Source organism: Morone saxatilis, unplaced genomic scaffold, assembly GCF_004916995.1.
Source record: "Morone saxatilis isolate NCDOM2014 unplaced genomic scaffold, NCSU_SB_2.0 Contig19, whole genome shotgun sequence".
Taxonomy (NCBI): domain Eukaryota; kingdom Metazoa; phylum Chordata; class Actinopteri; family Moronidae; genus Morone; species Morone saxatilis.
The window spans coordinates 5,438,078-5,451,339 of NW_023339751.1; the positions used below are offsets into that span (position 1 = coordinate 5,438,078).

The 13,262-nt window shown below is 43.0% G+C and overlaps 1 protein-coding gene across 2 annotated transcripts in view; it reads left to right on the plus strand.

Moving 5' to 3' along the window:
* Positions 1–676: 676 nt before the first annotated feature.
* egln1a (egl-9 family hypoxia-inducible factor 1a) overlaps positions 677–13,262 on the plus strand; it is an 18,740-nt gene continuing 6,154 nt past the window's right edge. Inside the window, exons 1-2 of one of the 2 annotated variants that reach the window (XM_035663144.1) lie at positions 683–1,782; positions 11,672–11,791. In XM_035663144.1, coding sequence (XP_035519037.1) covers positions 1,033–1,782; positions 11,672–11,791 — 870 coding nt within the window. In that variant the 5' untranslated portion in view covers positions 683–1,032. Of the gene's footprint in view, positions 1,783–11,671; positions 11,792–13,262 lie in introns of both variants that reach the window. The other variant, XM_035663145.1, reaches the window with a different exon arrangement.

Consider the following 13,262-nt stretch of genomic DNA (forward strand, 5'->3'; position numbering starts at 1 on the left):
GCACCACAATAGGTTCAGTCTGAGTAGCGAAAGATTTTATTAGTCCATTACACTAAAATCCCTATTACTCTTCTTCATTTTCATTCAACTCTGGTCCCCTGGTATCTCATCAGTGACAACTCCAGAGAGGGAGGATATATTTGGTGGTTAACACACAGGGCAAAAATCACCATACTACATCCCCCATCCACGACATTCCGAGAGCGGGTGCAGCGAGAGAGCACAGGCCGCTCTTTCTATTCAACCTCCTCTATTTGCATGAACCTACACACAACTACGCCCCACTAGTTGTCCACAAAGCAAGCGCACTTGGATTGTGAATTCATTAGACTAATATAATTAATCAATAAAATATTATTATTTATTCAATATATATTTGATATAACAATATTTACTAATCAACCCGTTGTGCCAACCTATAGGGATACTAAATATGTGTTCTGGAGTCAAACTTCCATGAACTATGATTGACTCAATCACAATCAACAATCAAAGTCAATAATAGTAATTAATTACAATCAATCAATCAGTTTGTGTCAACTAAAAATGTCATTAAAACAGTAAGTGTGTGTTAGAAAAAAGAAAGTGTCTCTGTCTCTCCGCTCTCCGACAGCTCCGTGAAGGCAGCACGAGTAGGGGCGGGGTCTTGTGTGCGTACGTCAGAGAGAGAGAGAGAGGGAGAGAGAGCGAGAGCGAGGCTGAGCACACACACATACACACACACACACACACAGAGTGAGCGGCGCCATGCACTGCCGTCGCACCGACAGCTAGCCGAGCAGAAATGCCACCTGAAGACGCGGCCGCGAAATGCTCGACCGAGGCGGGCAAACGTTTGTTGTTTCGCCGCTCCGCGATGTGAAGAAGAGAGTACGTGTGATTTAAAGATGGCGATGTGTTGAGTCGAACCGTTACCGTCTCGCTCGGGTTGTAGCGTGGCAACGGCAGTGGAACGTTCCAAAGTTGTCGGTTAGCAGGGCGCGTGTGAAGGATCGGACTTAAAGGGCCAGCGCAGCCGTTGGAGCCGCAAACATGGAGAAGCAGCAGCAGCAGAGCGACCTGGAGCGAGAGCGGCAGTACTGTGAACTTTGTGGGAAAATGGAGAACCTCCTCAAGTGCGGTAGGTGCCGGAGCTCCTTCTACTGCAGCAAGGAGCACCAGAAGCAGCACTGGAAGAAACACAAGCTCATTTGTAAGGAGGCGGACAAGCCGCAGCTTCCCAAACAGAAGCCCGAGGAGACGACCCCGCCGCCGCCGCCTCAACCGCCTCAACCGCCGCCGCCTCAACCGCCTCAACCGCCGCCACCGGGGGACGACAAGGCGCCGGAGAAAGCCCCGGAGCAGGCGGACAGCGCAGCTTTACCACAAACCACAGTCGCGTCTGGGCTCGGCGACAGACGGGGAGAGGACGGGTCCTCCAACGACACCGCCACACCTAACGGACAAACTAGCTCATCCCCTCAGAAACTCGCCACGGAGTACATAGTCCCGTGCATGAACAAGCATGGCATCTGCGTGGTGGACAACTTTCTAGGAGCCGAGACCGGGCTGGGCATTTTGGGCAACGTGAAAGCCCTGCACAAGACCGGCAAGTTCACGGACGGACAGCTGGTCAGTCAGAAAAGTGACTCCACTAAAGACATCCGAGGGGACAAAATCACGTGGATCGAGGGGAAGGAGCCCGGCTGCGAGAAGATCCGCTTTCTAATGAGTCGCATGGACGACCTGATTAGACATTGTAATGGCAAACTGGGAAACTACACAATAAATGGAAGGACAAAAGTAAGTATGGCAGCAGGTGGAGACACAAGCAAGTATACTTTATATATAAGTGGGTGGTTTCAGTTTCTGGGGGGGGAAAAATGTCGATTATCGCCTCAAAAAAAGGGGGAAATGTTTGAATAAGTGTGTGAAAGAAGGTGGGGAATGCATATAATTGTCCAGATATATGCAGTTTTACATTCAAACTTACATAAAACAGCATTAAATGATAAAAAAAAATCGATTAACCTGTTAGATAAAACACCTGAAGATGTCACAGACTTGCAGCTGCCATGTAAGTTATTTAAATTATGAATAAGTTGCAGGTATTTAAGTGGTCTTTAAGTATCTTAGTCCTGTTTGCTAATTAGACCTGACTTTAAGTGTAAGAGGCTAAAGCCCTGAGTCAGAAAGGTGGATTATTTCTTCAATACGCGGCTTTCACAACTCCTCCTCAAACATTTATAACATTTTCCATTTAAATGAGTCATTGTTTTCATGTTAAAACACTTAAACTGAATCAATATGCACCAGAATAAGATATAACTGGATGCACATGCTCAATGGTTTGACTCAATATGCTCATTTTAGAGGGTTTAGTTTGATTTTCTAACGTTTATCTACCCGATACATTGACTGGACACCTGTCTGAGTGCTGTAACGTTCATAAAGGTTGGATTTAATGCCGGGTTGTTTGTTTGCAAGCGCTGATTATTTTCTCAATGAACTACCTGCTCTATAAAAGGACAGAAAATAGTGGAAAATACCTTTCACAAAGACCGAAACAGACTGCGACCTTTGACCCAGCGGTGTAAAGGCGCAGAGCTAAAAGAGTTCAGTATTTCACAGTTGGTAAGACGGAGAGGAAGACCGACACGTTTCAGATTTGGAGGAAACTGTGGGCAGCTTCTGTGTCACGGAGGTGCGTTTTCTAAGAAAAGAGGTGATGGGTAACGACTCAAACATCTCTCACTGTTACCGTTCTCCAGTTGCGGTGTGCTGTGTTTATAAATGCAGCCTAACGTCAGCCCAAAGCAATGTCTGCTGGTGGGTTGCGTGTGATCTGCGAGTCCTCTTTTTAACCAGATCTGGTCGCCGCCACGACCTTGTGATATGAGACGGACCCAGGAGAAACGCTCTCTTACGCCCCTCCTGGGGGGAAATACTCTGGAGTGGACTGACACACAGAGAGAAGTTAATCTGAATCCCCCTCCAGTGCTGTTATTTAAGAAATGCAAACGTCTATGAGGTACGTCTGAACGACACTGAAGCAGCCCTGCCTTTGTGAATTTAGTTTTTGAATGTTAAATAAGCTTTATGCTCATTTTGGAGGCCACAGTTTCAGACGTGCGTTTGTTTTTCGGCCACATTTATCAAAAAGTTATTGGTTAAATAGTAGAAACGTGAGTCAGTGTAACACAATTAAATGAAACAGCACCGCAAACTGCAGCCGTTATATTAACTAACACCTCTTTAGATATAAAACCTGAACAGTATAACCTTCACTAATCTGACACACGCTGTCTTATCTTATGTTAATGCATCACGAGCTCTTTTCTTTCCATTTTTCGAGGAATTTTACAACACATTTAGTTTTATCTGCTGACTCACTTCTGTGTTTCAGTTCTCCTTGCAAAGACGTTTTAAAAAGTTAAACATTTGTAGACACTGGAAGAGCCCCGATCGCCCGCCCGCTGTTATTCTTAAGCTGCTGCTCCTGGCCGGTTCTGAGCAGACGTGAAAGCACATTATTTCAGCGAGCGGTTGTGATCCACGCCGCCTGAGTCAAACTCCGCGGAGAACTTCCTCACCTACTGCCCCAGTTGCTTTGGCAAACCACACGCCTGGACCGCGACCAGCGCAAATCAGCATGACTTGCACGAATGGACGGCCGCCGGTATCAATGGCTCAAAGGGATACAGCACAATGTAAGCACAATTCACGTCGGGGGGGAAGATAGAGGGGGAAAGATTCTGCCAAAAACTGTTATTTAATGTCATTGTTTCCATTTCCCCCACTTGATAACATTGTGGGAAGTCGCAGGCAGCGGGGCGTGTTTGTTTCTCTGCAGCTCCAGCACGCCGAAGCCTCGCGGACGCCACTACAGCGTCGTCAGGGAACGTATAGAGAAGTCCCATCGCTGACTCGCTGCTGCCGGCTGCAGTGTCGGTATGTTCAGACTGCAGCTTGATAAGACGAGGCTGCATTACAAACAGTCTTACTGCTGCTGGACAAAGCTCGAACTTACATCTTTATGTTGGACACGAAACACGACCTCTCGGTTTAGGTGACAGGTGCAGTAGCCAACTTACAGTATACTCACTCTGATGTTGTCAGATCTCTTCATAGGCGAAAAAAGTAATTAATAACTAATAATGTACTTCATGGTTTAGAATAATGTATCTGACAATCATTAGAATCAATGAATGAAACACAACTAAAGCTGAAACGATAAGTTCATTAATCCATTAGTCAACGAAAACTAATCACGTTTTGTGTTGCAGAGTCTTAAAAACTCTAAAACTAAAAAAATATTCAATTAAAAAGTTAATGTTATTTGTATAAAGTTGCATTTTTCAGTCCTGATTTTAAAAATATGTATTGATCACGCTGTAACAACTACAAAACCAAACAATCACAGAATCAATACGGATACAGATTCCTTCTTATTTACCGGTATGGACCTGAAAAAGGTCTTAAATTGGCTCATAACGGACTCAGAAGTCTTAAATGTGGTTGAAACTCACAGAATAAACATTTTAAGATGTCGCCTTGCACTTTAGGATTGTGCAAGTGTTGACATTTTATGAACCAAATGATTAATTGATTTAAGAAACTAGTCAACAGATTAATCGTTAACGAAAATAACTGTTTGTTCTCGAATTTCCATTAAAAAACCAGATAAAAGACAAAAACAGTTTATTGGGTTAATGTTGAATCCGTAACAGTATTTCATCGTTTCCACTGAAAACTGCTGACAGACGCAGTTTAATCTAAACAGTGTTGTGTTTGATAACGAGAGTTTTTATATTGTTGAGCAACCGTGGACGTGTGTGCTTTCATAAGGAAGTTGACCGTTGACCTAAATCTCACAGCTCTATAGAATAAGTAGACCAGAGGAAGTCATGTGGCGGCTGTACGTTACCCTATAGGCCGCGTTTGAGCCGCATGCCACCTTTTTCCTGCTGATTGTTTCACCATCATACAGTAAAACAGTAATGCTTCTTCAGTAAGACGGGCTCTGAACGCGTGCTCAGTAGCAGACGTCAAGCATTGTGACTTTAATTCACTCAGATCCTCGTTGTCCTAACTTTGGGCCCACGCTTATCTCTCGGTTTACTGTGCCGTGACTGTCTAAGCAGGAGCTGGCCGCGGTCCAAGTGGAGCTTTGAGTCTGCGGAGGTGAAGACGAGGGTGATTTATGGCGTTAAAGAAATCAGCATTTTAAAAAAAGCTATTTGTAAAGTGATAACGTGCACTACATCAGTTCAATATATATATATGAACCTGTTTGATAAGTTTAAGGTTGATTTTAGAGCTCGTATCACCGTCTCTACTCCTTTTCTTCAAAGCAGCCGAAGCACTTTGACTTTGTATTCAGCTCTTCTGATATTTCTACCTCTGGCAACAAGAAAGTATCAGTGACTGATCCAATTACAGAATGAGCTCCCTTGGCTCCCACACAGGCACGATGGAGCCGTACGGTCCAACCGAGCAGCGCCACTGCTGCATACGTCCCTCTATTGTTCACAGCCTACTAAAGAAGGACAGAATAAACTGGGTCATTACTTTAAACAGGGATTTCCTCTGGAGGCCGCACCACTGTCCCACAGATAAACCAGCGCTGGGGCCCACACTGTCTTGGTTCCCACACTCCCCGGCTCTACAAGGTCTCCATCAGCTCGTGTTTGGACAAGCATCTCTTCTGTGAAGTGAGCAGACCCCTCGCAGCTTTTTCCTTTCGTGCTCCGCCCCGGTTCACTGATGGCAGCGCAGTCCGCCCAGGTGATCGGGTTAACTCAGGGTGAGATTTAGGTTTATTATTAATTAGTTTCTGGTGATGGATCGAGTGGTTTGATGAAGTGTAAGTAAGGCTTGTCAAATTAATCGAAAAAATTTGATCGTGAAATTTACCGAATTTTTGGGGCCAAAAACGATTCTCAAAAAACTTAATAAAAAATTCGGGGGAAACCGATTTTATGTTATTTTTCATTTTCTTGTTGTTAAACGTTGTTTAGCAGTGCTGCGTAATTTCCTTGTCCGGCACTGCACAACGAAGTCCTGCGCTCGGTAATACATCGCCGTAAACTATTCTACTTGTCGCTTGGCGGTCGCGAAAACACTCGCTTGCAAGTCGTCCCCTGTTCGCGTTGTTTTTCCTTTGAACAAGGGTAACGAGGAAGACTACAATATGTTTAGGGGGGAAAGCGAAAGTTGTCCAACTGAGGACTTTCCTTGCAAAAAGTTGGTTTCTGACCAAAATCAATAAGTTCTGAAAGTTTAAAAAAAAATAAATCGTTTTTTGATAATCGTGATTTAAAATTTTGACCCCAAAATAATCGTGATTTAGGTTTTTTCCATCATCGAGCAGCCCGAGTTTCTGGTGATGGATTGAGTGGTTTGATGAAGCATTGAGGTGTTATAAATAATAAAGTATAAACTGTAATGTAGTATGTGTTGTATACGCAGTGAGAACAGATTGTTGGCAGGTACGCATACAAATGTATACAGCTTATTAACAGGTAGTAAAATAAATATACATACTGATGTGTACAGATATAAATGAGTGCTAATAAACATATATCGTCGTATTGACGAGCTCGACGGTCCTGCTGGATGACGCTGTCTTTTCTCAGTGAAGTTCTGGTATGTGTGCTCCTTTTCTCTTGCTGCATTTGAGGAAATTGCCTCCAGTTTAAGTTGTGTAGCTCATACATAAATAAAGCTGTGTCTTAGGACTGTCTTGTCATGTTTTATGGAACAGCGTACAAGGTATTTGGGTATAATTAGGCATGTCCCGATTCGATCTCAGCGATCGGTATCGGCACCGATCAAGGCATTTTTTAACTGATCGGTATCGGCTCTATTGAACTCTCTCTGCTGTCTCTGTCCTCCTCGCTGAGCTCTGTTTGTGTGAGAGCAGAGGCAGCCTCGCCCGCTGCGAACAAGTAGCCAATAAGCGTAATTAAAGAAAGCAATCCGCGCAAAATACGTAGAGACGACAGAAATAAACACTCAGCAGAATACAGACAGTTTATTCAGGTAACTCAGATAAAGACTTTATTGTGTAAAGAAAAACGCTTAACTTAACTTTTCTTAACGCAGTGCAGAGCTCTTTAATCGTGAAGCACATACATTGGATTGATTTTAATAACTTTAATGTACTTGAAGTGTGCACTGTGCTCTGTTTTATCTAAAAAATTAAATATTTATATTATATTATAAGTATTTTGACTAACTGCTCACTCCACTTGATGATGGCTGGAGTGAGTGCTACTGGGCGGCAGTCATTCAGGCAGACAGCTTTGGCCTTTTTTGGGGACAGAGACGATTGAGGTCTTTTGGAAACATAAGATACGTTCAGATATATTACCGGAGTGTAACATTTAGGAGGATCCATTGGCAGAAATACGCTCATTAGTGTATAATCATTATAGTATAATCACCTGTAAATAAGAATCATGTCTTCAAGCATCGTAGGTTCTCTGAGTGAGTTGATAGATGGCACTAAATCCAACACTGGAGCTTTTTTTTAAGTCACTGAACAGAAAATAAATTAAAACCAGCCGCGGCTTTCTGGAGAACATTGTGGAATATTCTTGATTTTCTCTAACATACATACTCACGATGATAACGTACCGTAATAGGTTTAAGAAAAGCATTCTGTACAAGAGAAAGCTGATTAATAATAATTTAAATAAATTAAAATAATTAAAATAAAATGATCGCCAGTTCTTGAGTGAGTTACTGAAAAGCCTTTCTACCTTTAACCACTCACTTCCTTTCAGATATAGACCTTGAGAACTGGTTTTGAAGCACGCTGCTTCTGTCTGGTCAGATTCCTCTCCACCCACATGAGCCACAGTAGGGCTGTTTCTTCACTTGGCACAGCTTTATATATCCATTTGATTTCTTAATGGAATTTGTATTATTTATGATTCTGTGGCAGTCGGGACAAAACTGCAGGCGTACCACAAATGGCCCCACGAAGCAGAGACGCTGAGGTTTTCTCCCGGCATTCACACGAATTACTTTTTGTTCTACGAGAAACTGTCAGCGTATGGTATAAGTTTACATTCTGGGCAAGGGAAGGAAATTCTTCGCTGACAGCCGTAGTTGACATCAAACACACTAATTGTGTAAAAAGCATCATTATCCAAAGGTATGGGAGCTGGCCTGGAGTTGCACGCCTGCTGAGCAGCGTTTCAGGCAGCTTTTTCCACTGGCTGCACTGAAGTAATGTCAATTCAAGCTTTTCCCACTTTAACCGGCAGTATTGTGTTGTTTTGTTCTTATAATACAGACTGATTATTTAAATAAAGTCTGAGGTTAAGTTGATTAACCAGTGAAGGGTTTTCACCGCCAACATTGTCACCTGTTTACGATTAACGTGGTAACATTGGAGGTATGGAGAAATCACTGTAATAGCAGCTTGTATTATTGAATTCAATCAAATGTAAGCTTTTGGTTCACCCTAATATTACTGAACACAGTTGTATCCCTAAACTGAACTGGGAGTACGTGAAGACATTTAGAAGAGCTGTTTTTAGTTTACAGTGAATCTGTGGGTTTAGCCTCGAATAAATAAAGTCAGTCTTGCTGGTGCTCGTCATGTCCCGTCCAGTTCAAGCTTGATTTATTTGAGGTTTGAGTTGCAGATGTCTGAGACAAATATGATAATGAGGAAGAAAAATAAACAGTAGCACACAACTTGCATGGAACAGATTAGGGACTCCCGCACAGAGGGATCTTCTCTCTATAATATCCAGCTCACATATAAAGGGATTATACATTTATTGATCTGTTGTAGATGCCCAACAAAAACTGATTATGATAAATAACTGTATAAACACCAACACCTGCAGTGAACAGGCTTAAAGCAGAGCTGTAGTGCCGGTATTTCTCCTTTTATTACCTACATTAATGCCACTGAAACGGTTCTTTAACGTGACCCTTGACTGCTGGTGTTTATGATGCTCACATGTATTTGTATCTGTGGCATAACGTTTGCCTTTAATTTGCCCTCAGTGATCTAGTTTTCGTCTCTTTGCCTGTAAATGCCAGTCGGCCTCCGAAGCTGTGGAATGTAAATAAAACGGCATGACGAGCGAGGTCAACCTCCTAATGAGGGCCACCGAAGAATGCGGAAGAATAAGTGGCGGAGAAGAAAGGAAGCTCAAACAGAGAGAAAGGACAGAGGTGAAGATGGCAAGGAAGGAAACCCTGCTGCAGTGTAAACCAGGCTATATTAAAATATTGAATTACAGCATTTAGTTTACTTACACTGAGTTTGTAGTGGTGCAGTCAGAGAAAGGGAAAACTGCGTGAACATATACAGTAGTAATACATGTCTTTTATTGTGGAGGATCGTTGATTTTCCTCCACATCTTCCCCGTTAAAAGTTTCTTTTTCCGTCGGGGTTTTAGCTCCGAGCCATCTGTGGATCTGCGACCGAGGAATTGATCAAAAGTGGCGTCTCCTCTCCTGGTTCTTCATCTTGCTGGTTCCTCATGATCAGATCACATGAAAGGCAAACTGGAGTTAAACACCTACACACAAGGTTGACATTTACAGCAGATCTACATATCATTTACATGTATTTTCTGCACACAGTTTGTGTCCACATGTGCTTGTGTGCTACGTTATTCAAGCTTTTATTATTGTTTTACTTTTCTTGAAGTTTTGAGAAGTGCAAATCATTTATTAACAACCCTCGCCGACATGCTCACAGGTGCATAATTGAGCTTGTGCTGGAGTTAAGCTTTCCTGCCGTAGTTGGAGCTCTACAGAGTTTCACCAGCTGTCCAGCCTGAGGAAACGAAAGGCGAAACTGCTGTGTCCGATTTCTCACCTTCAGTCAAGCCCACACACACTGAATCTCCACAAACACACTCCTCCTAGCAGAGAGCGTTTACCCATCTCGAGCCTTGCAGCGTGAGCCAAGCAGTTAAGGGTGGGAGGGGTGACATAGCCGAGGATCAGCCAACCCTCCTCACGCTCTGCACGTAGCACAACCATTAAAATACTGCTCCCGCTGGAGGGAGGCCAGGAGTCAAAGTTTACAGCCGTTCACTCTTCTCTTCAGCTCCGGTCCCACCCCTCTTCTTTCTCTGTCTGTGCCTCTTTCCCTCTGTCTTTTACACACACACAGAAAAGCTTACTGTATTGCCTTTTAGTGACAGGAAGCCCTTTGTCAGTTTGCGTGCCCCTTACCCGCCTCTATTCCCAGCAGCCGTTTCTTCTGAGCCCCACCCTTGTTTCGTTTTTTTTTGTTTTTTTTTAAATCGATAAAGCAGTTCGTCAGCTCTGTGCAGCCGCAGCAAGACTCCCCACCTCCCCTTGTCTTTATGTTGTTCTTTTGGCTTTGAAGGCCCTGATATTGTGCATTCCAGTGGTAACCTGCATCGCTCAAAAGATGTGAGCACAATGTGGACTGACGCAGGCAACTACGGACAGATGCGCAGGAAAATAAGATTCAGACGTATGTGTGATGTAAATGATTTAATTAGTTTTTTTTTTGCTCTCAATGAGCCTTGCAAGATTCTGCACGCACAGATTTTGCAATACAGTTATATAGAACAATGACACAAACCTTTCAGACGTAGTTTTAATTAGTTGATTCTGTCCAAATATCCTATCATATCTCTGTGGTAGGGATAACTTATCAACATTTAACTTTATTTTGCTTGGCATGCGACCAAGTGAAGGAGTTTAGTCTGCTGTGAGTGTTTATAATAATGTTGCTATGGTTTATGTTGATCCAAGTGCGAGGAAGAATGTGGAGGAACTTGCCTTTTGTTTGTCATATCACTGCTTAGACACGGTGCATGAGGGCTGAATCTGCCCTCTGCATTTGTGCACGTTCGCTGCACGCCTCCTCCTCCACGTCAGAAAAGATGCACAGTGTGGTGGTGTTGGTTGTAATCTCCAGTGCTTGTGGTCTAATATCTGATATACTACATGCAGTCTGATATCACAGGCCCTGTAGGAACTGAATGATTGAAGATTATGAAGACTTTTTTTCACTCTTCAAAATGTATGTCTTATGTCTTTTCATGTCTGCCATGGAAGTCTTATTTCTGAAGAAAAGACAGACTGCGTCCTCCCGGCATTATGCGAGTCACCACTCGTGTGAGTGTCTTATTCCCAGGGGAACTTGCAGCGCTGTACGAGTGCGTTCGCTCGCTGTTTACACCAAGAAGTTTACAAGAGCTCATAGGGGTTCACTGCCAACACCCAAGCAGATCATGCAAGTCTTAATAGAGCAGGAAAAGGCAAGGGGAAGTTGACGTGCAGCGCGATATCTCCGGTTTATTTCCTCGCTAGTTTAAAGTTTATAATGAGGCAGCTGTGTTGTGTCAGTGTCTGCTTGTGTCAGTCTTAGTGCAGGTGAGGCGAGAACAATGCAATCTGACTGTGCCAAGACCGTCTGCTGCATCCACATCACGGGCAAACGAAGGCAAATCTGAGCTGCTTCGGCTCTAAATCACTGGATACACGCCGGCAGTTGCATTTGCACCAATGTGCACAATCTGAAAGTGACCTCGACGGTTCCTTCTTTATGTTCCTGCTGTACTGTACTGATCTGTTCAACGACACGTGGGAGATTGTATGCGTACGTTTGTGCTTTCGTCACAACGTATCTGCTTTTTTTTTAACTAATCATGCTTTTTCATCTTCCTGTCTTCAGGCAATGGTGGCATGTTACCCTGGAAACGGGACAGGATACGTGCGCCATGTGGATAACCCCAATGGCGACGGGCGGTGTGTGACATGCATATATTACCTTAATAAAGACTGGACTGCCAAGGTATGTGAGCGATATGTGGAGGAAATAATGTTCATCAGTGTTTATTGATTTGAATTTTAACTTTTTATTTTATTTTGTTGTTTCTAATTTAGCTGGATTCAATTGTGATTTCACTAAACCATCACTGACCATCAAAACAAAATCATTTGCAGAAAGGCCTTGTGTCTGGTCTTCATATTCCACCTGGATTTCCTGTCAGAAACACATGACCGTTCCTGTCACTGTGGAGTCCGTGTTATAGGTTACGTGCCGGTACGTGCTGCTCGGCCACTCTCCCCGTTTATTATCCCATTAAAACTCAGAGAATCCCGCTAATCCAGCCACACCCAGTCAGGGAGCAGAGCTGACCCCAGTGCTGTCTTTCACACATCCATTGTTCCTCCTGCAGGAAAGTGGATTCACAGGAAGACATTGATCTCTTACAATGGTAGTTTCACTTTAATCACTGTAAAATTACTATTTATCAAATAATTATGGTGTTTTGATGAACTCGCCTGTGTTTTGCAGAAGAAATATTGATATAAAGGTAAAAAAAAAAATCAAATACAGGCATGCAACATTCATGCATTCAGATTAATAGAACAGCTCAGCATTGTACCTTATATGTAAAGGGCCAATGTGTACGTTTTCAGGATGTATTGGTAGAAATCAAGGCATAAATGGGATATAATATTTCCCTTCCACAGTGCCACGTTGCACCGCCATGTTTCTACAGTAGCCCAGAACGCACAAACCAAACACCGGCTCTAAATGGGGCCTTTTGCGAGTGGTATTCAGTTGGTAGCAGTCTGGCAACCTAACTACTAGATGTCACTAAATCCTACACAGTGGAGCTTTTTTAAGGGTTGTCAAAGATGAGACAATTTTAAGCAATAAAATACTAAAATCAACATCAAAACAAAACTGCATTTAATCCAAGCACCTCATAAAGCAGATAGATAAACCCTCACAGCTCTCTTTTTTCTTCCTCTATATTCATATATTGTCCTATATATCCCCAGTATCGCCAGGTTTCCAGTTTTTGTCATAGAGGAAAATGCTGGCTCCACTGTAACCGCTATAAGTGTTTAGCGGTTACTGTTATTGGACAAGTAGTTAAGGAATCACCTCTTGAATATGAGACAGATAAGCAGGACGATAAAGGCCAGTAAGTAATGATATAATGTCTTTATAATAGAAAGTAACAACTGTAGGACAGAATGGTGGTTTTCCGAGGACTTTACAAGACTCATAAGTAGAGATTGTCTCCCAGATTTCCTCAAATAGTTGACCTCCAGACCTGCATATGAAAATTACGTAATTACAGGAAACTCTGCTTTGCCTCTGGATACTAGTTTGTGGTCGAATACAGCCCATGCATCCTACCACAAACATGCATAAGTCTGCTTTCTGAGAACTAAACCCAGTATGACCATTATTAGCTGTCATCACACAAGCAATGGGCAGTTTGAATGCAGTGATATTGGGGACC